Source organism: Morone saxatilis, unplaced genomic scaffold, assembly GCF_004916995.1.
Source record: "Morone saxatilis isolate NCDOM2014 unplaced genomic scaffold, NCSU_SB_2.0 Contig23, whole genome shotgun sequence".
Classification (NCBI taxonomy): Eukaryota; Metazoa; Chordata; class Actinopteri; family Moronidae; genus Morone; species Morone saxatilis.
Genome location: NW_023339796.1, coordinates 11,911,190 through 11,938,469, shown reverse-complemented (window position 1 = coordinate 11,938,469; position 27,280 = coordinate 11,911,190). Strand labels below are relative to the sequence as shown.

At 39.2% G+C, this 27,280-nt stretch overlaps 1 protein-coding gene across 1 annotated transcript in view; it reads right to left on the bottom strand.

The window, feature by feature from the left end:
- Positions 1-1,127: 1,127 nt before the first annotated feature.
- Positions 1,128-27,280, bottom strand: part of LOC118334497 (dipeptidyl aminopeptidase-like protein 6) — a 36,592-nt gene continuing 10,439 nt past the window's right edge. The window contains exons 3-28 of the mRNA XM_035670418.1: positions 25,413-25,525; positions 25,071-25,185; positions 22,028-22,123; positions 18,664-18,758; positions 18,482-18,556; positions 18,344-18,396; positions 17,839-17,920; positions 13,735-13,855; positions 9,782-9,936; positions 8,251-8,348; positions 7,995-8,121; positions 6,973-7,011; positions 6,683-6,790; positions 6,503-6,594; positions 6,355-6,402; positions 6,154-6,266; positions 5,296-5,343; positions 5,064-5,162; positions 4,893-4,962; positions 4,135-4,329; positions 3,997-4,051; positions 3,723-3,825; positions 3,558-3,613; positions 3,362-3,434; positions 3,161-3,234; positions 1,128-2,507 (exon numbers count right to left, since the gene is read on the bottom strand). Coding sequence (XP_035526311.1) covers positions 2,367-2,507; positions 3,161-3,234; positions 3,362-3,434; positions 3,558-3,613; positions 3,723-3,825; positions 3,997-4,051; positions 4,135-4,329; positions 4,893-4,962; positions 5,064-5,162; positions 5,296-5,343; positions 6,154-6,266; positions 6,355-6,402; positions 6,503-6,594; positions 6,683-6,790; positions 6,973-7,011; positions 7,995-8,121; positions 8,251-8,348; positions 9,782-9,936; positions 13,735-13,855; positions 17,839-17,920; positions 18,344-18,396; positions 18,482-18,556; positions 18,664-18,758; positions 22,028-22,123; positions 25,071-25,185; positions 25,413-25,525 — 2,444 coding nt within the window. The 3' untranslated portion in view covers positions 1,128-2,366. The remainder of the gene's footprint in view (positions 2,508-3,160; positions 3,235-3,361; positions 3,435-3,557; positions 3,614-3,722; positions 3,826-3,996; positions 4,052-4,134; positions 4,330-4,892; positions 4,963-5,063; positions 5,163-5,295; positions 5,344-6,153; positions 6,267-6,354; positions 6,403-6,502; positions 6,595-6,682; positions 6,791-6,972; positions 7,012-7,994; positions 8,122-8,250; positions 8,349-9,781; positions 9,937-13,734; positions 13,856-17,838; positions 17,921-18,343; positions 18,397-18,481; positions 18,557-18,663; positions 18,759-22,027; positions 22,124-25,070; positions 25,186-25,412; positions 25,526-27,280) is intronic.

Genomic DNA, 27,280 nt, shown 5'->3' with positions numbered 1-27,280 from the left:
ATCAGATTGCAGGATTAAGTACAGTATTGTGAGATGATAATGATGATGATGATGATGATGCTCATGTGGCCTGTGTGGATAGTCGGTGATTGGGTGGGCAGGTTGGTACTTCTCTGTGGAGAGAGGTCTCTGCGTGAGGATACACTTCATTGAGCTGGACCGTTTGTACCAATGCTGTGTTCCTCTGATTGTTAGAGGGGTGTGCACAGACTCCTGAAACACTGGAAATAAATTTTGTCAATGGCAAATGGTCATGTATGTTTGTTTTTTTTACAGCGTTTCACAAAAAAAGCATCACAGGAGTATATGTGATCAAATAACCTACATTTTAATCTGCATGTGTGCAATGTTTTTAGATTTAAGTTTTATTCTGGTTCATAAATTCAGTCAGAAAATACGACTTCATGAGAGTGATACAACGTGAAGCAAGTTTTGAAGACTTATTTTCTTGCAGTATTGAATCAAATTATTTTGACACGGTTTTTGTTTAATTCACAGATCTGTTTTCATAAAAGAATATTATTCTGTTGGTTAGTGTAAAAAAAATAAAATAAAATTCAGTGTTGTTAAACATTAGAACCTTTTAGTTGGATACTGAACACTTTTTAGACCATGCGTTTGACTCCAACCTGCAGCTCTTTGCTTTGTTACATCCTCTCTCTCTTTCCTGTCACTCTTCTGCTTTGAATATCATTTAAAGACATTAAAATCCCAAAACATTTTTTTTTTTTTAAATTACCAAAATTGTTAAATACAGTTTGAATTGAAGCAGGAATTCAAATCGCATAAATTCAGATGAGTGAATTTCAAAGTAAAACATTTTATTGCTATAAAACATTTAGTGGTGTTTGAATATTGAGTCGTGGTGACATTTAATACATTTTAAGTTTGAGATGTCACAGTAGGAAAAGCACCGGTGCTACTGATAACGTTAACGATGGCTGAATTCCATTTAGCTGCTTCAGTTTTTAGGGTCCTGCTATTGTGCATGCGGGGTCACTGTCACAATATACTGGGACACTCCAAGCCATTGTTAATGTTATTAGTAACACCTGTGATGAAGTTTGAATGACTGCCGTGAAAAAGGCCTATCACGTATTCAGTTACTTCTTAGCTTCCACAGGGCAGTCACATACTTTGTTGGTTACACACCAAAGTGATGTAAAGTAAACAAGGCCAACTAAAAGATACATTTCAAAATGCTTTATATACAAGTTGCACATACAACATAAAGACTTAAACAATATAAGATTTATACACTTTGTACATCAGCTGACTAGAAACCACTGACAATACTGATAGAAGTGACATGGGAAGAGAGTCAAGCCATTTAACACACAAAGTAATTCACAAAATAATGAAAGTTCAGCATAGTTAATTCACCAGTATGCCAGTTTGGAAGGTAAATATCAAGAACGGTATTTGCAAACTACATTTTTGTCAGTATAATACCATCTTTCAAGCAGACATACAATTATTTTGTATTCAGTTCTTCCCATGTTTTGAGATAAAATGTGCCATACCTTGTGATTTAAACTTCCCCCAATAATAACTGGCTATCGTTTCAGCAAAATGAATTCATGATCTGGTTTTGAGTTATCAATGGAATACACAGTTTATCCAAGGCCTATCCATATTTACTGATTTTCAGCGTGACGTGGGCTCCTAACATGAAGATTTCACCCACAGTAAGGCACAGTGACTAAAAGAACAAGAGTTCAATTCAGAAATATGAGGAGGGAAAATATGATTTCATACCATTTTTGTATAGACACTGTTTTTTGGAGTACAACACAAGTTAAACATTATGCCCTCGTTTTGTAAAGCAACTAAAGACTGATGCAGCCAGACATCCACTCATAGACACGACACTGAACAGAGAAAATCTGAGAAACAAGTAGTAGTAATCATACTAATGAACACAATAATCAGTAAGTTGGTCGGCAAGGTTATCAGAAACTGGCAGCCTCTCAAAAGTTAAATCTCAACATAACGATCTTCACAGGGGATATTTTGTGCAACAAAGCGCTCGATTAATGTGCCTGGTTTGGAATGGAGGCGCATTGCTCAATGGACATTATGTGTATCCTCTATTTGTCCACCAGAGGGAGTGCTAGTCCATATATTCCAATAGCAGAGGGAGATATGACTGTTTCATATCTGAGACTTATTTCATCTTTCTGACTGGTTTCTTTGCCTGCAGCAGGAGAGGGGGGTTAGGCTGAGGCCCTGTTGCACATGCAGGTTCTGCACTTCAGAGTGGAGCTAAAACCAGAGTGGTCAGCAGGTGGTGTGGGTTGATTGGGTTAGAAAGATCTGTTGCATATTGTGCTGTAGTAGTAGCTGGCCGGGGGCTGCTCGGAGGTTTAACTGTCGTCCTCTTCCTGCTTTTCTTCTGTCAGTACCTCCGGCACCCGGAAACACTCCTCAAAGAAGTTGACAAGGGATTGGCTCAGGTGCTGCTGTGTCCCATCGCTGTGGAAGAAGTGTCCCTCATCCGGGTAGATCTGTTGATAAATACCCAGACATGGATTAATATACAGCTGCTCCTGACAATATTTTAATTATCAAGTCATCTTTTTTATTCTTTTGTTAATTGATTAACCATTATAACATCATAAAATGTGAGAAATGCCCCTTAATATTTTCCAGAGCCAAGCAAGGTGATTACTTGTTTGACCAACAATCCAAAACTTGTATAGCTGGAATCAGCGACTTCAACAACATTGTTATTGGAGTTAAAATGGTTTGCCGATAATATTAATCTGAAACAATTCTGAAACTTGATAAATAACTTAAGACGTTTTTTTTTGTGGATTTTGTCCCCCATTACTTACATGACTCATGTTAGTTAGTAATCTATTCACAGCCAATATGGAGAAGCTGAATGATTACAGTGCCAGTGAACAATAAACTGTTTCAATGTACACATGGGCATTTGAGTGTTGATTAAAGAAATACTTGAAATGTGAACCTATCCTTTAAAATAAAATGATATATCAAAACATACAAGTTGATTAATCAAATCAATTATTTCAGCACTAGAATAATCTCCTTCTGAGAAATTAGAGCTCTCACCATAATATCAGTAACATATTAATAGACTATCACAGTTATAGGGACATTTGCAGCAGCAGTGATTTCAGAGACTGCAGCTCACCTGTAGAGTGTAATTGGCCTTCTCGCTGATTAAATGATTGATAAATTTGGCCGTGTGCTGGAAGTGAACCTTTTCTGTAGTAGTGGAGACAGTGGAGAATATAAGGAAGGAGTGATTCATTAGGGTCTGATCACATTTAAGTAATTAGTGTTTAACTCACTGCAGTATTGAGAAATACTATATAAAACATAAGTCTGTTACCGTCAGCAGTTGGGTGAATTATCAAATACTGCTTCTGCAGAAGCTGACCCGCTCTGTGTGCTAAATTTGCCATCTGAGGTAAAGAGAGAGAGAGGAAATTCAACCATTTATGTCATCAACAGCTTCTTAATGATGACCCACAACTCTGTCCACTTCAGCTAAACATCATAAAGAGACTGAAACTTTCAAACTTTACCATATATACTCGGGAATCTGTCTTTGGGCCGAGGTATCGTTCTGAAAATGCAGATGCTGTGATTTGGAAAAGAAAAAACTGAGTTAGAAAGATTGGAGCCTTTACACAAGAGCTTGACATCTTTAAGACATCCATAGATTAAAAAAAATGTCTGGAAAGGTATACCATATAATTCGAAATCTGTGATGGGGGAGACTGCTGTTCCACATTTAAGTTGGGTAAACTCCTCAGAGCTCAGAAGCATCGTGGCTAAATATCCTCCATAAGCCTGAACAAAGGAAGCGGGACCACAGATAAACATCAAGAAGCCTAATTAATTATACTTGATAATAATCCCCATGTGAGGCAGTTGCTGTGTCTCTATAAAAGCAAGAAAGTTAACTGAAATCAAAATTAAAAATGAATCTCAGGAGCTTCTTTGAGCATGTGTTCTCCTTACCTTTCCATAAACTCCCATTCGAGTCTTGTCGATGTAAGGCTCTTTGGATATGAACCTAAAAATGAAATAAAACTGATTAAACACAGTGTTTTGGGGCCTTGGCTACTGTCACGCTTTCAGTTAAAGCAGAAGTCTAACCTGAGTGCCTCCAGCTGGTCCCTCTCCTCTAGTTTCCCCAGTTTCCTTCTGATTTTGTGGAGAAAGTTGGTGCCCTGGAAGCCACTGCCGTGGCCGTCAAAGCGGATGACGATAGTGTTGAAGCTGCTGACCAGAACTGTGGCCCAGTCCACCCGGAACTGCTCCGATACCATCTGCCCGCCGGGTGTACCGTCCCTGTGTATACAGAGGAACAAATGAACAAACCACAGTCATTTTGGACATTATAAAGATGGAAACATTTAATATTTGATGATTAATATTTGATGGGAATCTTGTTAAGAGGATGATTTTTCATAAGTGGACAAATAGAGGGTTTGACATCAAAATGAAAAATGTACAAATTAGAACAACAACCATAGAGTTGACCTAACCTATCAAATAAATCAGTAGAAGAAACTTCTGCACCTTGAACCCTTAGCAATTGTGACAGGCATTTTTAAAACTATTTTTCATGGTTTCATAGAACAATCAGTTACATAAAGAAATATTAAAGGGGAAGAAAACGATTTCATACATAAACATCTCTTATCTCAGGGTTATCTTTGAGACTATTATTTCCTAAAAGATAGCCTACATTACAAACTGTGGGCAGTTTTAAAGACAGGCTTTTACCAGGCAGGCAGAATCCAGCAAAAGACGCTTTTGAATTTCATTATGGGAAATATGTATGTATATATTATATTATATATATGACATTTTTTGCTTTGTGGTATAAAAACAGATGTATTCATACTTACACTAGCAGCAGTAAGGGGTAATGGGCTGTCTCTACGAATCCAGCTGGCTTTAGAATCTGCATTGTCAGAGCTACAACAGATAGGACACGGTTAAAGGGATGTGTGATGCCATTAGGATGTACACATAGGTAATAGTGTGTCTGGTCATTTGACGTGAGCATGGGCACATACTGTAGTCGTCTATGATGATGGTCTTGTTCTCCACTTTGGGCATCTGCAATTCGTCACACTTTTTTGTTACCTTTTCATTCAACTCCACGTCAAACACCTCTGAAAATAAACAGATTGAACAGGTTTTATTTGTTACAATTCCTCGCTGACAAATCTGTTTATCAATGACAGCGTATTTGCGGAGAATTCAGCAATTTTGTTGAACGTGGTGATGCAGGTGGAGGACACTCACTCTCTTTGTCCTTGGTGCTATAGATAGTCACACTAGGTACATTTGGACCTACACAGAACAGTTCAGGGAAAAGAAAAACGTTAGCAGGAAAGATACAATAGAAGTTAATTTGATAAGCAAGATAATTTAAATTTCATGTAACAAGGCACTGACGAGAGGCTCAAATACCTCAACCATACCAGTAATGAACCCTATGAAACCCAATATTTCTCTGCACCAGAAGCATCTCCCTGTCTCATCTTAAGCAGACTTCAGAAACAGCCCTCTCAGCCAGCTCTAGTTAATAATCTACTTCCGTCCCATGAGGAAGCAGCTTATTATTTCACAATGGAGCTACTCTCCAAAGATCCAATTAATGAAGAAAGCCACTGGCACTTTTCCTCTCTGGAGTGAACCCCCTAAACAAATCAACCTCCATAGCAACCGCAATGTTTTGCCCCAGTGTTGAAGCCACTAGGGCAAAGAAACAAAAAAACCAATGACAGACTATCTCTGAGGAACACAACAACAATACAATGCTAACCACTAGGTCTCATTTTTATGTGAAAAATACTAAAAGAAGAAAGCCACACACACTCTCTGCCAGCAGCTCAGCATTGCTCGCATGACTGTTGGCATGCAGTCAGACAAGACGTTCATTTCTGTGGCTAATCAGAGGGATCCAGTCGTGGTTTGAGGTTATCTGCTAATGTCCAGTTCGATAGAAGCTCTCAACCTGACATGGGGCGCTAATTCAATTTCGCATTCTACTGAACAGAAGACTTTCATTCTCAGGAGTGCTGGGATGTAAAAACACTCTTAGTCTGCCGTTATAAAAAAGAGCCTTGACTTGAGGGATTCAAGGTCGAGGACGCTCACCTTTACAGTAGAGTAAGAAGTACTGCATGTTGTGGCTGAATGAAACGTCCACATATCCGCAGTTGAACTCACAAGACAGGCAGCAGCGGTTGAATGGGGGGATTGTGTCAGCACTGTGGAACAGAGTTAAGTATCATTAAATACCTTAAATAGCACTTGCAGTAAAGAAAGAAGTACTCGTAACCTATAATAAAATCCTACCTGTACAAGTGCCGTCGTTTGGGGTCGTCCTCTGTGCTTAGAAAGTATCTGGAAAATATCCAAACATTACCCTCAATTAACAAAATAAGGATTTTGTAGCACTGGCTTTAAAAAAAAATGTGCATGCAAAAGCATCAGAATATCTTACATGAGGTTCCTTTGATGTTTGTAGGCCAAGATGCTGGTGACATCCCAGTCTCCAGAGGTCAGGGACTGAAGTATGTCTGTGCTAGTGTTAGGCTAGAATAAAATTAAACATTAAACACATTTTACTAAATCCTTCAACACAAATATTCTATATTATAAGGATAATTATGTAATTGTTTACCATAGAGGTGGACATAGAGATGTGAAAAAACTTTCCTCTCCCACCCTGAGGGATTGCTCTGGTGAAGAAGAACTTGTGTCCGTCTTGGGAAAAGAATGGTGCTTCATTCTGCAGAGAGGAGAGAAAAACACCTGCGTGTGTAAATGAAGTTTGCGGCCCGAAACGTGCCTGCAAGGCTTCTTGATTTCCTGTTATTTACTTGTTCAAGCTCAGACACACGGAGCAAACACAGTCTGTTTTTTTTACTAATGGCTACACAACAACAGGGAGGCAGTGTTTTCATCACATACCTGTCTGTGCAGCCAGCTCTCACTCTCATCCTCATGTTTCTGAGAATAACAAGTATGAGAGTATAAGTCAAATGTTAAAACGTTACAAATTACATAAAAATTAAGTTAGTCTGGAGATATTCTATATTTACGTTTCTGTCAACACATCATATGAAAAGACACAAAACAACAGTATGTTGGTCGGTCTTTAAATACATTCTGACTTCCATAAAGTGTTGATGGCACTCAGCCCTAAGCCCATTCGTTCCTACAATAATACCAGTTTTTGTTTAATATAAGGATACAACCAGAAGCTGGTTAGCATAGCTTAGCATTACTGGAAATAGGGAGAAACAGCTAGCCTGGCTCTGTCCAAAGGTAACAAAATACACCTACCAGCACCTCTAAATCACACTATTTAACAAAGTGTAAAAGTGTAAAAACGACAATTTTCCTATCCAATTTTATGCGCTGGACTATTAAATGGAAAGGCAAGAGAGTGAGTATTTCACAAAATGTGCCCTGATAGAACTGCTTTTATGATTTGGCACTATATAAATAAAACTGAAGTAAATTAAACGAGTACTAGATTACTATATAAAGATAGATTCTTGAACCATACATAATGTGGTGCTTTTCTTTTATCCTGGCATTTTTAGATGCAAAGCATCATCAATATGCGTTCGCTATTACCAAACGGTAAGAAGGTACGAAAGGCAGAAATGGATAAGATGGAAAGATGAAAGCCCGTACTGTGCTAGTTATTGTTCAGTCGTGTTGTCACAGTCAATGAGTGTGTATTTTTTTAGCGAACATTACCTTGTAATGAAGGAACATCGCTTAGTGCAACAGTGTGGCTCACTGTTTTTAATAGATTTTGATAAATAGAAGAAGACAAAGAAATAAATGATGTCAGGTTTCAGCTACACAGGTGATACCTGTTAGTAGGGTTTGGTCTATTCATGCGATTTGCTGACAGTATGAAAATCACAGAATGTCACCAGATTTATACAAACACAAAATACAGTAACAGCAGATTTCACCTTAATACAGACTCCAGTTGTAGCCTCACACAGTGTCAGGATAGAGTTGTTTTGGGCTCTGTTCAGCCAGTTGACAGCCAGTTTGGTGCTTGTGGCCCATTTCACCATGGTGATATAATATTCCCTCCTGAAAAACCAGAGGGTGAGAATACATCACATGACATCTCTGTCTCAGCTACCTTGAGAAAATGCTCCAGGCCTAGTTTTGTTGCCTGATACTTTGTACACAATAGTGCGTTGTTGGTCTGTCACTCACCCTATCCGAGGGTCATCAGGTTTCTTCATCACCACGGTGTGCAGGGGACCGTTGAGGCTCACCACTGACAGGTGCACTACAGGGTTTTCCTCTCCAGCCTGCAAGGGCCAACAGGAAATTAGATAGGCCAGACTGGATTTCAGTTTAAGACAGTGTGGAATTGTCTTTTTATTGTCTTCAGAGACAATTAAATGCATCACAACATCAATATGTCAGAGACCAGTTGCTTATTTACACATTCAGTTGACCCAGTTTGTGTAATTATTAATATAAGTTTGGATCAAAGAAGGTAACCATCAGTTTCTCTAAAAGATAATTAACAGGTCTAAACAAACTGATGCTTACCTCTGTAGTCCGACTGTATACTAATGCATGAGAGGCACAAACTGGGACTACTACAGGTCCAGCAGTTACAGAGCAACACTCTAATTTATTAGCTTTTTGTGGCCACCTGGCCAATGCAACTCCAATATTCACTCTCTTTTAGTGCGGTTTTTGGTCTCTACCAACTCCGGAGGGAAATATGTGGCTCTTTAGCTGTTAAATACACTTTAACACACTGTTTACCAGCTAGTCACTAACTGTGTCTGTCTGCTGCTAACCTGGTGATGAGCAGGTAGTGAACAGTGGGATTTTTAGAGGTATTTCACTGAAAACAGCTGCCTGCTGTGGGTGAAAACCTGGGGGCACATCTAGAGAAATATTCATGGAGTGGCAAAAAGGTGGCATGGAGACACGGGTAGTAGAAATATATGTTGAATGTTTAATCGCAAATATTCACATATATCAACATTGGCTTAGAAAAGACCCGAAATGAAGATATTTCAACTCAAACACATTACATCATTGTGTTACAAATTGTCAGACATTTTTCCAAATACATGTCTTTTTTTGTTGAACTTAAGCCGATCACTTCTAAACCGTGGCCAAAACAGATCATTATATTCATTTCTGTTTTTAAGACAGTTTTCTAAATTAATGTCTTAAATTTGACAGCATTTGACATCAAACTAGGGTGGCAGCTGAGGTGACCAGATATTTGTTAGGGGTGGCAGCTACCACCCCATGCCACCCCTCTAAATCTGCCCCTGCCGAAAATGACACTAAGAGAGCAGTGAGAGGGAACCAAATCAGCATAGTCACTAAGTAATAAGCTGAAACTCGCTATAACTCTGTCGATTCATGTGATAATTGTCTGTAGTGTCATTGCTCCAAGCAGAGGTGGCAAAATTACCCACATTCTTTACTCAGTGAACTCAGTGAAGTGAAAAACAGGCAGGTTTCTCTGAAGGATATTTCTACTGGCTGTGTCTGTGCAAGCTAACTTAAACTTCAGTTAGGGCTGAGTCTCCCTCTTTTGTCTATTTAGTCTCTTACATCGACGTTGTCAAGTAATGTACACATACCTAAAAACTACTGACTTCCCACCTCTGACTACATATGACCTCTTTCACATTGTCAGTTAATACATTATATATATCGCTTATAGCCACTTAAGAATAGTTGTGAGACTGTGTGGCTGGAGACTTGCCTTTGGATAGTGATACTCCAAACTGGCGGGGTAAGGCGTTCCTGTAAAAAAGGGAATTTCCATCTTTGGCACAAGTGTGTCGTTGATGGTCATGTAGGCCAGACGCAGCCCGTCTGGAGACCACCAGTGGGCTATGTGGGTCTGCAGGATCTCCTCTGTAAAACAGAAAAAACAGATAATACACACACTGTGAAGAATGCTTGTGTTTGTTTTTATTATATGTACACTGAAGTACAGAGGGAACACAATTTGTCCCACCGTATAATGAATACTGTTTATGGAGAGAATGAATTAATAAATTCTACCTTGACTTTGACTGACTTTGTCCTAAAGTTATTCTGGGAGAAAATAGTCAAATTCATAAAAAAATTTAATGTTTGGCTCCTGACACCTAAAGTGCTACGACACTATCAAGTCCCTAAAAGGCTTCACATAAAAAGGTTTTCATTACTCTATCTGCAGCTTTTCTATTATAGTTGGTGTTTAATATGTACTTAATATTCTGACACTGATAAAGACGTCTCCAATATGTCACCATTTGAACAGACACACTAGTTTAATATTTATAGCATGTGTGATTTATGGTCCCCATTCACTCACTGAGGAAAAATAAATTAATTACTCATATTCAGTTTTAACAGCTGGGAATCCAAAAATGTGAAACTTGGCACAGATCACACAATGGCAATTTATATGAATCACTATAGATGTATTATTACAGTAGTTATCAGTAATGTAGCTATCTTCATTCATCCAGGATTGCATATGTACAGGTGATTCCAGACATTTTTCATCCCCTTTCTTCCTTGAGTTGAGTTTTTTCCCCCCCTACCATTAGAAAATGCAATATAAATACAGCTTTCTTTGCCAGGCCTGGCTCCATTGTTTAAGGTTTTTGTTTTTTGTACTTGCTCTGCTTGCAATTTCAGAATATGAACACTTCCCCGCCCCGATGAGTTTTCCTTTTTCAGCAGTGACTGTCGTCCAGCAGGGGGCAGAAGAGCTCTATGTAAAGCACACAGTACACGCTCTACTGTACCTACATATGGAGATCCAGCCTCTTCCTGACAAAAATGATCAGCTCAACCTTGATGTACTTTGTGATTTGTTATCTTTGATGTAGTCAGGCTATCATTATTTTTTCACTTTGCTGTGAATGCACAGGGTGAAGCCTGGTGGAATAGGGTGACAGTGGGTAAAGGGCACCATTCAGCATTGAATACTTAACATTTGATTGAGTTTTAACTCTGAAGCCAACTAGTTTGTTGCAATGCAGCACAGTTTCTTCTATAACCCAGGAAGAGCACAACACACATGGATCATCCATTATTCTATAAAGGTTGGCGCATATAATAGACTCCTGGCCTGTTGCTCTTTAAAGACGATTCTTCTGTTGTCATTCAACATAAACTGCATATCCGCAATATATACATGGCAAAAAGATAACTCCAATAACAATGCTACAAAAAGATGTTTTTGTGTTTCTTGCCCTCGCACATCCACTTTGACGAGTCAGCGTTTGGGTGGATCGTCTGTGATGTTCTCTGTATGACAGTCACTGCTGTATGAGGCGAACATACAGACGTCTAAACCTGCATCAGCTGGGAAAAGGGCACATGCACAGACTCAAAGAAACCCACATTTCTTTCATATCTTCCAAATGCACAGCTCTACAGGAAACATTCACCCCCATGGCTATCTTTAATCTCTTGATCAAAGTTAGAGCTCACGTGTATATTGATGCGTTCTTATGACAACTGAGGAATAATCATTAGCTCTGACCAACATCAAAGCTTCATAGATAATTATTGTTTTGTTTACTGTTTTTGGGCCATGCATTGGGCAAAATAAACCCACAGGACTGTATTTCAAATGTTAGGATCTCAATGTTTCAGAAAAATTATCTGATGATGATGGACTGAAGTTTTCAGTATTTGATTCATGTGGCATTTTTGTTTGAATATTTCAACAATATCTGCATGATATAGTTTATCTTTTGCAACAAACAGATCCTAAATGTATGTGTAAACATGTTCTGGTTCTCAGAATGTAAAGCTGTGTAAGTGTAACTTTAAAGGAAATGTTTGAGTTTTAGAGACTTTCTTAGAAAGTCATTGATGCAGCAGAAATTCTTTTTTAAATTGAATGTGTGGCTCCAGATACTAGTCACCTAAAATCACCAATTTTACTCCTTGAAAACAGACTACTAACAATACTGTGATTGAAACATTTGCTGCTCACAATAAAGTTTAAATTCTCTCACTCAAGGCTGAAGATGTTTGACTGCAGAACACTAAATGCCTGAGAGAAATGAGGCAGCCTCACCTTGAACTATATTCAAACTACTCTTTTCAAACCTCAACCTTGTTCTCACCTGAACAAGACCAAAACTGCATACTCTCTGTTTTGGTTATCCACTGATAAATCCATGAAACATGGCAGGAAAACATGACAAGACAAATCTTTCTTTGGCACTGAAAATGGATTACTTCTTTCATGTCATGTTCTGTGTCTACAACAAAGAAATAATCCTATTAATGGAAAAACTGATTAGAGCCGACCCTGAAGCAGTTCACGCACTGTAACAGAATTCCTCTCATAATAACTGCCATTTTGCATTACATTATAGAATTACACTGTAATTATTATCCAAAACCACCATCAGAATAAATCACAAATTAATAATTATAGCAATTCTGAAAACAGAAGTCTACACTCACTAAACAAAAAACCTACATTTTATTATAAATGAATGCACAGTGGAGAAACTAATCTCAAACATGGCAGTGCATCTGTAAACAAAAGCCATATCCAAGTGGTATGTAATTGGAATGTCTGTCTCACATATGCAGTAATCAGAAAATGCCTCATATTTAATTACAAGTATGATGGCTTTTGAACATCTGCTGAGTGAGATTGCAGCACTGCAGACATGAATTAATTAAAATTGCCTGAACACAAAGACAAGCTATGGGAAGTCTAGAGAAGGAGGGGCACTGAAACGTAGCCAGCTGTGATCTTTCAAATGGAATCATGTTCACAAACATCCAACCAAGCCTCCAGGTGGGGGTGGTGTCACAAGGTTGGATTTAAAATGGTCTTTAAATTTAGTTGTTTAAATACACTATGTGTCCTAAGGTTTGTATATAACTAGCCTAAAAGGACACACATATGGTTGAGTACCGGTAGGTTTTTCTTGGTTTTGCTCTGAGCACCGTAGATTCAATTAAGGAGGCTGGAATCAATATTTCTTTTTCAACAATGGATCAGATGGCTACTTGTAGTGGTAGTCACAAAGCCTGCAGAGATTTATCGCCACATTTGGTATTTCCAGTCAGATCTACAGAGCATTGAACTTCTCTCAGCTTATTGTTTTGGTTTTCAGGCCCTCAGCTTTACTCTTTCATTTCAGTCTCACTGTTCTCAAACCGACTGTACACTACCTGCTCAGCACAAAACAGTCTGCTGTGTTTGCTAACACATTCACTGTATCAATTTAAAAGATAAGAATATATCAGTGTTGTGCTTACAGCTTTGTTTCTGCTGCCTTCAGGTTACCACATATCAGTTAATGCAGGTTTAGGGGAAATCCTACAATGATATTTTAGACAATAGTGTGCTTTGTGACAGTTCGGGTAAGGCCTTTTAATGTTTCTACATGACAGTGCCCCTCGAAGCACAAAGCGAGGTCTGAAAAGAAAAGGTTCTCTGAGCCTTATCACCCAACATCACTGCTCAACCTTAAATCCCTGCCAGGCTCCAAAGCCTTACCAAGAAGAGTCAAAGGGTTTTACAATAGCATGTAAATGCCCATGGGTTTTGAAATAAGACGCTCTATGATCACATGTATTGCTCAGGTAACCAAGTAATGACTTCTGTCCTAGGTCCACTATTTGCAGCATGGTCAGTGATGGACATGATATCATTCTGGGCTGTGTTTGTAGTCGTCTTACCTTCATACAGCCAGTCAGCAAGGCCGTTGAAGACGACTCCTTCTTTACCAGTGGAAACCAGGCGGAGCGATCGGCTGTCTACTGTCGATCTGTAGTAGATGTTGTTTTCAAATATGAAGATCTGGACAGAGAAATGCGGAGGGGAGAACCATCTTTAGTCTCTGTAGCTCTATATGTACTGTAGCCTAGAATCGTTATGTGTGCCGCTGTAGTGCAGTGGAAAGCTCTGTCTCACATCTTTCTATCTACAGTATGAGCCTTTATGCCAAACCCACCTGTGGCTTCTTATCACAACATGACTTCTTAATCCAGATAGAAACACAGCCTCCCACTCAATGACACTTAGCTAATGCAGTCTCAGTCAACACCTGCCTTAAGCACTGTATTAACGGATATTTGCCTAATTACAGTTCGTGCTGAATTCCTCTCCAAAGCAGTATGAAACCCTTTCTATTGCTAATCAAGGCGCTGGAGCTGGCTGAGGCCTCGCAGGCAGACACACACACACGCGCGTATCCTTGAAGTCATGCACAAGCACACCATTTCCCCCCTGTGTTTACTGAGACATTATGTTGTCTGCTGGGGGTGTGCGACGGCTGAGCTAAACTGCAGGTTAGACTGCTGATTTAAGCCCTCAGCGCCAACGATGGCATTGCCTGAAGGAATTAAGACACACTGCTGGCAGATGAGTGTGTGACACTTAAAACCCTCTGTCAATCCATTCCTTTGCTTTCGCTGCTTCTGCCTGGTGCCAATATGAGGGAGATGAATGCGGGACTGATTTGTATCTGACGCTCGGGCCGAGTTGGTGTGACTGGGCTGTCAGCTGAAAGCTCTTCACTTCAATCTAAGCCTCAAATCGCCAGCACAAGAATCAAAAAGGAGAAAGATGCTTCTCCTTGCTCTCTGATCTATGGCGGCTGTTGAGAAAATCTAAGTTTTATATTGTGGGATCAACATCTGAGGAAAACAGATCAATGCAGGGCTGTGTAAAGCAAAGGAAGCTGGTGGTTGGTGAATGCTGCAAAACCGCCACGGGACATAACGAAAATCATAGGCAGCTTTCAAAGAGTTACATAAAAATTTAATTCTCAGTATTGCAATTATTATGAACTACACCTTAGCCAAAGTTGCTTCAAAACTCAACCTCGAAACCTCGACTCAACATCATGATATTAAGGAAAAGATTCCCAGAGATGTATTAAGTCTCTAAGTTCAAGGTACTAATTGTCACCAAAGAACCCATTATAGCATTTAGACATAAATGATCCTGAATGGCCTCTGAAGACTGGAATGATTTGTAAAGCAGGGGCAATCTCTTAATTTACGCTCACTCACACTCGACTTGACTGACTTTTCAATCTTCAAGGGATTTGGATGAGAGAAAATAGACAATAAGCAGGTTATGAAAGAGTCATTTCAAAAGGGTGGACGGATGAAAGTGGAAACATCAAAGGTACATATGAAGCTCTAGCAGCAGGGTTTCTTATTTTTGTGTGTGAGTGTATGTACATGTGTGTTTTTAGTTCGAGGGTTATATTGCTATTTTCTCACAGAACCTTTTTACTTTTCATTTTCATTTAACTTTTTCCCCTTTCTTCTTCCCCCTCCTCTTTTGTGTCAATATAACCTCTTTCTCAGTTGTATATGTATGTATGTGTGTGTGTGTGTGTGTGTGTGTGTGTGTGTGTTTTGACCCAGCCTCACTGATTGCTTTGTCACGGTAGAGTAATTGCTCGCTGTTTAATGAGGGGAGCGTCTCAGGATTCATCTGCCTTCACCTCTCACTGTACATCTGATGCTTCACTGCACACAGCCGCACCGCCACAAACACTCACGCACACCTCTCATCTTTATGTACTGATGAAGAACTTGATGATAAATTACTCCAATTCCGATAAACGTGGAAAATCATTATATTCAGAAACCATGAGGGAGAAAAAAAAGAAAACAAGTCCGACATCACCAGGTCAGACAGAGACAAAAGACGGGAGCTCATCTCATTTTTCTCGCATAACCTCAGCTGTTCATTAAATCAAACGCAGAGCTACAGTAACAGCATTGCGGAAGGAACAATCAGGTACACTATTACCATATTCAAATTAATCTGCTTTCTTCCCTCAGCAGGCAAAGTCTCATTGCACACTTGAAATGTTAATATTCTCTCACAGCAATGTATCTGTAATTTAAGCAAGTTATACGATAAGAGCAATTATGGAGGAAGAGAAAGATTTGAAGTAATAGCTGATGAAACACAGGGCTGTCTGTTGTCTTAGCGCCACAATCCAAACTAATTTAAAGTCAACAAGGTAAGAAAAAAAAAACTAAAGTGGAGAGAGAATAATACTAAAGATTATCAGTACTTGGGTCAGTAGCACTTGTAAGCTTATTAAAGGATAAGACTGCCATTATTTTTATTGTCAACAAATTGCATGAAAAGATTAAAACTAACAGTGTTTTAGTTGTCTCTTAATTCTCTCTGACTTCCCTACCCTACCTGTGGCAGTTAACTCCAAACCCCTTGGTTTCTACAGGAGATATAAATCTTCACAGATCACAAATATTAACTGTTTAAAAGGCTAAATCATTTGCTGAAACACTGGGTAGCTTTTACTAACTAACCCTAACACTCAAATAGGAATAAATAGTACTTTGTTACTATTTCCAAACTGTTACTTTTGTACTATTTGTTTGGGGACTATTTTCAGCTGCGAATTAATACATATTTGGTGTATTAACAAGTATATACAGCAACAGGACAGCGTATATCGGATCGACCCAAAACAAACATCAGTGCCCATGTTCAGTGTAATAAAGAAACATGTCGTCCGGTGCACAAAAACAACTTTGTCAGGTTTCGGAAAACCACATTGTTTGGGGTAAAATCACCACTATATTAAGGGCCTTTGTCATCATGGTCACAACTGCCATCAGATTTCACTGCCCCGCTCCATCTACCCAAACCTACTCCCATTGCAGACATTGTGGCTGTCGAACTACTTAACACCTGGTGGATGAGTGTCGTAATGCCTCCAGCCACTAGCGGTCCTTGAACGTACACTGGACAAATCTTAGTATTCATGTTTTTTGATGCAGTCTGGGTTTTGCATCAGAAATGTTATAAACACACTGAAAAATATGTTCAATCATAATCAGTCAGACATTTGCATATTTTTCATCAATCGCAGGTCATGTGAATGTTCAGTACTTGTAGTTTCCATGATCAAAAGAATTTCAGACTGGCCACAACGTGTTGCTGACCTCCAGTGAAGTACATTTAAAACTTGAAAATTATGTTTTATTAAATTCATCAAATAGTTCAGTCTACTGCTGAATTTATAACAGCTTGAACTATTCTAACTAATTGTCCTGTGCAGCTGTGAAAATGGCTAGAAAATAAGCAAAAATAAGTCACATTTTGGATAGGACTATACTGAATCCAAGGACTAGTTTAGCAAGCTTTACTCTAAAACAATTTCTGAATTCTTATCTTATTCTTAAGCTTCAAAAACATTTTAATTTGTAAAAATACAGCTTAAAGAGGCATCATACCACTGTACAATGAAAAAGGGATTGAGCTGAAATGCCAAATTGACCTGCGATAAAGCCAAATTGAAGGGAACAGTTTTGTTTGCCCAACTGGACAAACTGTCTCCAATCAACTGCTGCATTTAACTAAATCTGTCTCCAAATGTGGCAAGTGACGCACACACGCTCACACACACACACACTTTAGTCAGTGCCATGTGTTTCTCCCTCCCCAGCAACCCCAGACTGCCCAAGCCCCGGGTTGTGCCACCGAGATACCATCTGCCACTGTGGCTCTCACCAGCTCATGTATTGTCACGATGTTGTGAAATTAAAAATGATTTGGCTTCACAGAGACATTGATGGAGGTCAAAGCAAGGAGAGTTCACCCTGGAACCCTAAAAGCGGTCATCACAGTTCACATAAACCTCTTACTGCCACAACATTGATCTGTTCTACTGTGGCAAATCATAAATCATTACTGTTCCTCGTCTGTGATGCTAGGCTGATGCTGACAGATCTCCACCAGTGTGCCAGTACTCAGTGAGTGTAATCTCGAGGGTACGGCCTCCTTACCAGCTGCTGGCCTCGGGGTCCCCATCCAGCAAACTGCAGGACAGCTTCATGCACTTCAGGGGGGTTCAGAGGCCAAGTTTGCCTGTGGAGACGACACATGTAAGAATCAATGCAGTATTTGTCTGTACATACACTACATGTACAATGCACAGCATATATCTGAATACAAATGCATAGTCAGTGCAAGGTAGTCATGTGTTTTTTGGCTTGTTCCCTCACTGTAGGCTTCATCAATCGTCCACATGCTTTTTATAGCACAAGCTGACTTTGCTTGGCTCACTACAAATACAGAACAGTGGGGAAATAAGCAGACATAGATGGATGAAAGGCTAAAAACAGGCCAGGCTGAATGTAGCGCACAAAACTAAATTGAACTTAAATGCATTCCCACAAAGTGGCAGCAAAAGCAGGTAAATGGGGCTGTATGAGGTCAGGCTGAGGGCATATCACTGTCCACTCACAGATCACAATGTGAGAGGAATAAGATGACAGAAGTGAATCTTACTGTGTCTCAAGGCTGCAAATAATGTACTTGGCCAAATAGGAGTGTTGGTAGATCTGCGGAAACAAACGGCATCACAGTCAAAGAAGGACAACTTTCGTAAATTATACGGTGCAAGGTAGCACTCAGAGAGTTTCTCACCGGTTTGACTTCAAAGGCAAACAACACGTGTTGCATGTCTGGAGACACTTGGTACTTGGCAGCTCTGGAACTGTCCTGGTTGGGATCAAAAACAAACTCGCAGTCGTAACACACCCAGTGTAGTAGCAGTAGAGGGTACTGCTCTTGAAGTATATACAATGCTGGAATAAGACGATACTCACAAACTTCTGTTTGGGCACAATAACAGTTATATTCTTTGTGTCAACATCAACCTTGACAACGTCTCCATCTCTTGTACGATACAGCAGCGTATAGTCTGTAAATGACAAATAGAAAAAGAAGGAGATGGTGGAAACTGTCCCAGCACAGAGTTTCTATTTCAAGATTACTATATACCGTCATTATAGTATCCTGTCCTCCTCCTTAATCTTTATTAATTATCTTGAGGATGCCAAAATGCTACTAAACCTACACCAATAGATTTCTGTGAACACAGTGTTGACATATTATCACCTTTTAAGCTGATAATATAAGCTGGCTAACTCATTAGCTAACAGTCACTTATTTAAACACCATTAGTGTTCATTTTGAGTTGGTTTCTGTCCAATATTCACTCAGTTTTAGCTCTATTTGGTCAACTCTTCAGGGAAATATTTGGCTCTATTAACTGCCTAGTTTCTAACTGTGTATGTGTGTTGTTTAGTGCTGAGCAGGTAGTCTAGTGTACAGTTGCTTTTCAGAGCATTTTTGCTGAAAACTGTTATAATTTAAATTGCTAACTTAACTCGCAAACATTGCTGCTGAATTCACGCAGTTGTTCTTCTTGCTGTTCTGTTTAATGCTGGATAATTTGCAAACTGCTACGTCCATCTAAAGGCCACACTTTCATAATCAAAACATCTTCCCAAATCTTCAGGCTAGCACTCAGTATAGTGTGTCTACCAATGGACTGCTGTTGTCCTTGTCATCGTTTATGAGAAGATCCCATCAAATGCAAGAATTGCTTTCTCTGGTTACCTTAGCAATAAAAGAGCCAGTGTTTTGAAAGCATTTTGAAGGTATGGGATTTAACACTGTTGTGCATGATTTGTTATCATTTGGAGCTTTTCCTTAGGTGGTTTTAAACTCTCTGGAACACAAACACTCTCTTTTTAGGAATCAGATTGGATCAAGGCTTTCCTCAGAAATATCTCAAATCTGTTCTCTTGTGTTAAAATTTTTCTTTAAAAAATGGCAAAATAAATGCTCAATGAATATGATCGTTACATTGCCTGGCTCAGGCACACTAGCCAAATGAATTTGGTAACAGCTGTTAGCGACAGAGAAAATCTTTGAAACTGCACAATTTGTTCTGTTCCACTTTATTGCCTGTTTTTTCTAATGATGAGGGACACAAGCTGAATTGGAAAATGTCAAATCATAAAGAGAGGTGACGGTGACTTAGTAACCAAATGTTTCTTTTATTTCTTCTCTAGTCAAAGTAGATTTTCGTAAGTAGATGTAGCCATAGATGTTTCTTATTGAGCTGCTTTCATTGTTTGACAATATTATATTCTGTTATATCTCAAAAATATGAATGCAACAGACAGCAGCAGTTCTTTGTTTTAGAGCTCAGTCTGAAGGTTGAATCCTTTGTCTTTGTATCCGAGTCTGTGTGAGAAACTCAGAGGTGAGTCCAAAGACTACTGAGGCAAACGGTGATCAAAGAGCAACGGGGATCAATTACGCACTGCTGTGAATGAAGCCCACAAAATATTGATGAGGACTACTGAAGTGTGAGGTTGTCCCATTGGGTTTCTTATCAGAAGGTCATTAGCACCAAATGGGAGTTGATTGCATTAACTTAACAGACAAGATGCAATGTCACACAATTGATTGCTGGGGTTTCGTCAGGTGCTGAGGACATTTTCATCATGGTCATGAATGACGGGCACAGAAACACAGGAACTTAACTAATTTTATGCTAATTAGCCAGTAATGTAAGTAATCAGGGGAACAGTCTGCACAGTAGAACAAAAGGACAGATGTAAGGTCGTAACGTGTCTGTCACACAAGTCAGAGACGTGAGTATGCATGCAGGTGATAATGTGAATTTATTTATAGATACATCCGCATTCAAATGAATACAATACAAGTCAGCAGGAGTGTTCATGCATAAGCTGTCTGTACGTGAGTGTGTCCGTGTGGTTGTTACGAGAGATGTGTTTACTTTCTAGTGTTCAAAGACAACAAACATTTTTTATAATGGCAACTAATATTGATGATCATAATAACTATACGTCTGTCACTTTTCTTCACAAAGCTACAAAGTGGTACAACATGACAATTTTACAACACATATCTAAAATATATTTTATACAGCATGAACAGAGACTATAATGTTTAGTGCTTCAAGGAAAATTGATGGGATGAAAAAAAAATCAATAAAATCACTATTTAGCTAAATTTGACACATCCTATATATATATATGTTTGACACACACAGTAGTCTTTAATATAATAACTTTTCTATTGATGAACAGCTGTGTATTTTGTCAATTAAATTACAATTACGTATATACTTGGAGAAGGAAAAAACACCAGAACGGAATAGTCTAAAAGAATTTTAGTTCCTTTTTCACCATAGAAACAGTTGTTTGGACAGTGCATTATTAACTCAAGGTTCACTTAGTAGTTTTATTTTGATCTGGGGCTTCAGCTAGCTCAGTTTGCAACTCCATTCACAGACAGGGAAACTGTTAGATGTGGTTGAAAGCTCCCAGAAAAGCTATTAAGTGGACCTTGGGTTAAGATTTGTTTGTCACATTTTTAAAAAAAGTCTTGTTTTGCGGCCACCTATACTACGCACTTCACAGCACTTCACTATTAATAAATAGGAAGGATTCAAGAACAAATAACTTAGTGATCTTATCAAAAAGTGTAATTATTTTTTAGTATTAGTACTAACATAGAATATCACTGATTCAGACCTTTGCCCAGTGTAAAATAAAATCCAATTACTCATAGAAAATAAAGTATCACTGATTCCGTTTATCATGCAGAAGCAGAGAAATATTTCAAGTACTTTTCCTGTCGAACACCAGGGGGCACTGAGTCAGCTGATCCAACATTTATGAGCTCAGGTGGCAGCTTCCTACTCCCTACTTTGTCAAGGTTACAGAGGCCACGGCAAACCCGTTCTATTTTACATGTGTTCAATTTAGACCATCTAACTGAATGCCTAGTACACGGTATGCTGTATTTGTAATGCATACAAGATGAGCTTGAAAACCAGTGCATTTGTTTGCCATGGAAACAAAAAAAGAATCACAGCTAGACTGAGTTTAGGTGCATTTACATGATGTTTCATAACATCTATTTAATTGTTGAAAGAGGATCATTACAGTTATGGTAAAAATAAGAGCTGCTATTTTTTTTAAACTTAACAACAACCACTTTAACTATATGGACAATTCAAGACAGTGGTTCAGATCTTAATACTGATGGTATCTTCTGAGTCATGAATGATGCCTGTCATAATGTGTCTGGATATGTTCTGTGTTTTGACATGAGAGGCAGATGCTAAATGCCAAACAGTTCACTCACCGTTGAGCCATTTAGCGTCTGGGTCATGGATGTGAAGGTCGGAACCAAAAACATCCTTTAGAGTCACTTTCGTCTTATTGCCGTTGTCATCTTCACCTGTCAAGTACATTACCAGAGGATAAATAAACATGCACATATTAATTATGAAGTAGCAGCTTACACGTATAGCTACAAGGAAAACCTTAAGAAGTTGTTCTTCAGTCTTGTGAGATTTAGTAGCACTTCAAATTTACTAGTTTCAGAAAAACTGAAAATCTTTTGACTTTTTACATCAGCATGTTGCTTAGCTCAGGGGGCTGCAGGCTACGAGAGACTGTCACCAACTCACTATATTATGCTCCTTTTCAATCTCTGGAGAAAGCACCTCCAACCACTATTCACTACTGTAGGTAGAGCAATTTAGAACACGGTACAAACAAGAAAGAGGCCCCTGGTATTGCACTATTGATCTGAGAGCATCAGTTCACATCTGCCTGCCTAGTTTTCAGCAGCAGGGGGACGACTCCTTCCATCCCAAAAACTCAAAATGAGATCTGAAGCTGACAGATGAACTGCAGGTGGAGCAGACAACAGGGGAAACACAAGTGAGTTAGTGTGGATGTGAGAAAAGCAATGCATTTTAACTGTCTTCTAGGAGACATTTACTCAGGAAACAACCGTTAGACACAAGATGTCAAGATGGTTGACAGCCCAGTGTAACTGTACAAAACAATGTGCTGACAGATTCTTCAGCAGGCTTCACGTTGTGACTGAGCGGAGAGATCTGAGTGTGTAAATACCATGTCAGACATCTTAAAGTGTTTATCGACTTGAAAAGTTGTGAAAATTCTCTTGTCTGGCAAGAAGCTGCAGACTAAGAGGAGAAAACTAATTTCCAACACGAGGTAAATGGTATCTGTGATGCTGTGCCAATCTGACAAATGGCTGGAGCTATTACTGCATAATAATCTCCATTCAACAGGCCTAAATGGCATTAGACATAAAAAGGTCCATTACCTAGTAAGACGATGACCCCTCCTCTGTGTAAAACCTGTACACAATCACCAACCAGAGAAACTGTATCATCTGGAAAACCTTGACCCCTGAAACAAGGTTATCAAATTAAAATAGCAGCTTGTTTGATGAAAAAAAGCATTAGAAGAGATGGTAAGAGATTTTATCTGAGTTGTGGATGAATTTAAAGCCCATCATGCGTAGACTGATGCAGATGTGCAGGTGTCCGTGTGTATGTGAATACCTTGCATAAGTTGTTTGCCTTTGAAAGTCTATTAGCAGGAAATCTCAAATTTTGGTGTAACATTGGGCCACAACCCACACACAATAAAGAGTAGCTTTTAAGTTCCAGGTTTCTTAGCAGGGTTGTAAAATAGGGAATATTTAAACATTTCAGGCATTTTCACATGAATCCAATATGCAACATCTGCAAAATCTGGCACATTGTATCCAATGATTTTCTAGCACTATCCAGACAAACATTTTAACATATTTTCCACATTACAAACATTAGGTCGTGGTTCACGAAACAGTGATTCATTTTGGTGAGGATCCAGGAGTTTTTTAAAATGATTTCTTATCATCACAAAATAGTATTTTAGTACTTTACTTTTTGTTATTTTTCTTATACTACTATTTTATAATATGCAACATTTGTCATATCATGATTGTCTAGCACTATATTTAAAATAATCTTAAAATCTTAAAATAATCAGTTGGAGATGATTGCGCAGTGTTTGCAGAGGTTTACTGTTAAAGTCACAGCTGGAGGTCTCAACACCCTTACTTTTTGTTGTGCTACATAAAGGGCATACAACGTCTTGCCCTGACAATTTTCGAAGCATCAGTTAAGAGGATTGTGCATCCATGGAGGAATGTACTCTTTGAATGATAGTATGTGTGTTTGTGAGTCTGACTACTGAACATACGAGGGGTCAGAAGGATGACGGAGGTGACAATCAGGGAATAGATGATGAGGATGACCAGCAGGGCGATGGCTATTCCTTTCCAGTTTCTCTGTTTTGCTGTTAACAGTTTAAAGTCAAAGCTATGTGTAGAATACATGTATACTGATAGAGAAAACAGCGCGAGTGTGAGTGAGTGAATATTGAGCGCCTTTACCTTTGCCAGGAAAATCATGATTTAAATCTTGTTTGTTTGCCTGTTTGTTATCACAGTGTCTCAAAAGCTTAACAGATTTCAGTGAAGTTTAGTAGAACATTAGGCCATGTCCCAAGAAAAAATTATTAGTATTTGGTAGGGATCCCAGATTTTGTTTGAGATTGCAAAGTAGAGCATTTTCAAGTATTTCAGCTTTTTCCCCAAGAATCTAAAATGGAGACTTTGATGCACTGTGTCCCCTGCTCATCTATAACTACATGTATTCTGCAACCTTATTGCCAGACAAGGCCTTTAAGGATTTTGGATTCTTTTTTAAAACCCTAGCTTATGTTCAATGACAACATTTTTATCTTCTCTTCATATGCCAACTACAGTATGGCTAAGATTAGGGGAAGCTTGTAGTGTATTAAAATGTACTTTACTCTTTAAGTAAATCACAGCTGGAGGTCTCCACACCCTTACTTTTTGTTACATTTGCCATTTATACCTTTGTTACAATTAGTCTGCTCTAAATGTGGGGATTCAGTAAAGGGGGGAAGAGTGTGCAAGCAGCATCTATACTGCAGGCGCCAAGTTTCCAGCCTGGAAGAATATTTGCACCAACTGTCTTTTGGCCACGATACGATGATGACCGAGCAAAACCCAGAACGAAAGGCAGCTTCCAACAACAATCCCTGGCCACATCTGGCCACTTTTTATAACAAAAATCTGAAAAGAACATTGTTCATGTGAGTAATTGTACTTTTACACACTTCGTGTCAATGCATCACCCAGACCTGATTTTTGTTGTCCTATATAAAGGGCATACAACTTCCTGCACTGACTGTGACTGTGCACATCTGAGATGTAAAATGATCCAGTATCCACATGCAGATTGCAATTTTTGAATGATAGTATGTGTGTTTGTGAGTCTGAGTACTGTACATACTAGGGGTCAGCAGGATGACAGAGGTGACAATCAGGGAACAGATGAAGAGGATGACCATCAGGGCGATGGCTATTCCTTTCCAGTTTCTCTGTGGCGGAGCACTACCCACCAGGTCCTGAAAAACAATATCACACATTAAATTACATTGACGCACAGACACACTGGCAAAAATAATCACATTTCAAGCATTTAGGTATTGCTGAAGAAAGATGACCTTCAAGTGTGGAGTTTTATTTTTAAAATGTATGTATGGCATTTTAGCTTTCACATATAAAACATGTATTTTGTACTGACACAGTTGGAACCAGAGATTCGCCAGAGACAGCTCATTCTCTGTCAGACAGATGCCGACAACTCAGCCACTTGTGTTGCGGTAAAGCTTGCATTCTCCAGCTGCTCCCCGCTGCTCGCATACGAAGAGTCCCTGCAGCTTTGGCCTAAGAGCTGGAGTGGAGCTACGGGCTTCAACGCAAACACCACAGGCAGAATAATGAGCTGCTCTCCTCACATGCCCAGCAAAGATGGTAGATGGCTAATCAGCGCTATTCGAAAAACCACACAATACAGCAAAATCCACAGGACATACAAAACATTTTAACTGCAGAAGTGCGGGGAGGCAGCATTCAGGTGGCCTCTGACAACTGGCCCACAACTTCACAACCTTTCTTTGGGCATTTTACTAATCTGTTGCGCCTTGTACAAACACACACCATTACCCATTCCTGATTATACTGTGTTCCATTACAAAAGCAACAGGAATAGACAATTTTCCAGAATAACTGAAGGATGTAGGATAAACCTTAGGAACTCCAGGGCCTTGGTTTATCTCACTCCCTTTATTTCTGGGCCTGTGGCACTTCAAGTCTCAGCCAGATGTCTTCATATATGTTACTGTTCAGGATGCTATTATGATATTCCACTGAATATTAGTAGCACTATACGATGTTTGAGAATACATTGTATGAATGAGTGAAATCTCCATTCAGAGGCTTGAAGGGTTAAGGTTCAAAATCAATCAGGTTTCTGTCAGGTGTAATTCCTAATTACAGACAGACACCACACACGGGCACATTAAATCTCTCCGGTCACAGTTCCAGCCACCACATCAGTCCAAGCTGTTGATATCCTTGTTACCAATAACCTGGTTCTGTGTGCCTACAGTGAGGGTTATACAGTATGCTGCAGGCTCAGTGAACCATCCATCAAGTTAAATGAGGGGTTGTGGATGTGCACGTGAGATGTCAAAATAGACGGCTCAACTCTGAGGCAGAGATGATGCTTTTTATATCTTTAAATACTTTTAAATTGCTTTGCTTTGCATGTTACTTTCTTTAATATGTTATGGTATACCTGTCTGTGTGTGTGTTGTATGTGTGTGTATTTCCACTGCCTGTGGGAACCTACTTCTCTGCACAGTTTGTCTCACAGCGGAGTGAATCAATACTGAAGCATGGTCACATGGAAAAAACAGCAGGACATCAATAAGCTGATTTATGCTGCAAGGTAAGGATTTTCGCAGGATAAGGTGTATGGGACTTGTATATTTGATTCAATACGAATAAATTAATTTCCCTGCAGTTATCTATACTCTAATAGAAAAGGTCATGTTGTTGCAGCTGCCTTTGATATCAACAATCACTTCAGACCTCTGACTGAGCCAGGAGATAAAACAATGAAAATGCCTTTAACAGGCATGCAGAAAATCGCCTGTATCTGAATCTGCTTGCTTGTTTTCCATTATATCTGCAGTGAAAAAGGCAAACCATTTTAGTTGCAGCAGGTGAATTTCAATGCAGCTCATCCACTATCCAGTACATCACAGTGTGTACTTGATGGAAAATCCCTGGACTATAAGTTGTGACAGCTGGAATCTCAGAACAATCTTCTAGCAGAATATTTCACACTTGAAGCCAAAGCTGGGAGCATGTGAGAAAAATATTTAGTTCCAGTCATTTTTTTCCACCCATGGACCAAATTCAACAGTGCTTATTTACTGCAGCAGAAGAGGCACACAGTAAAATGTGATTTCAGACAGCCTTACTTTTTCAAATCTTAAATACATCTCCCCCAGGCCCTGTAGGCAAATTCAGACTGTGGAAATGTAGATGCAGACGACTTGACGATGCAGGAGTTTAGACTCTACCACCAGGATGCTATGAAGATATTCAATAATAATAATCAACAAGGACAACCACAAAAATTACTATCAG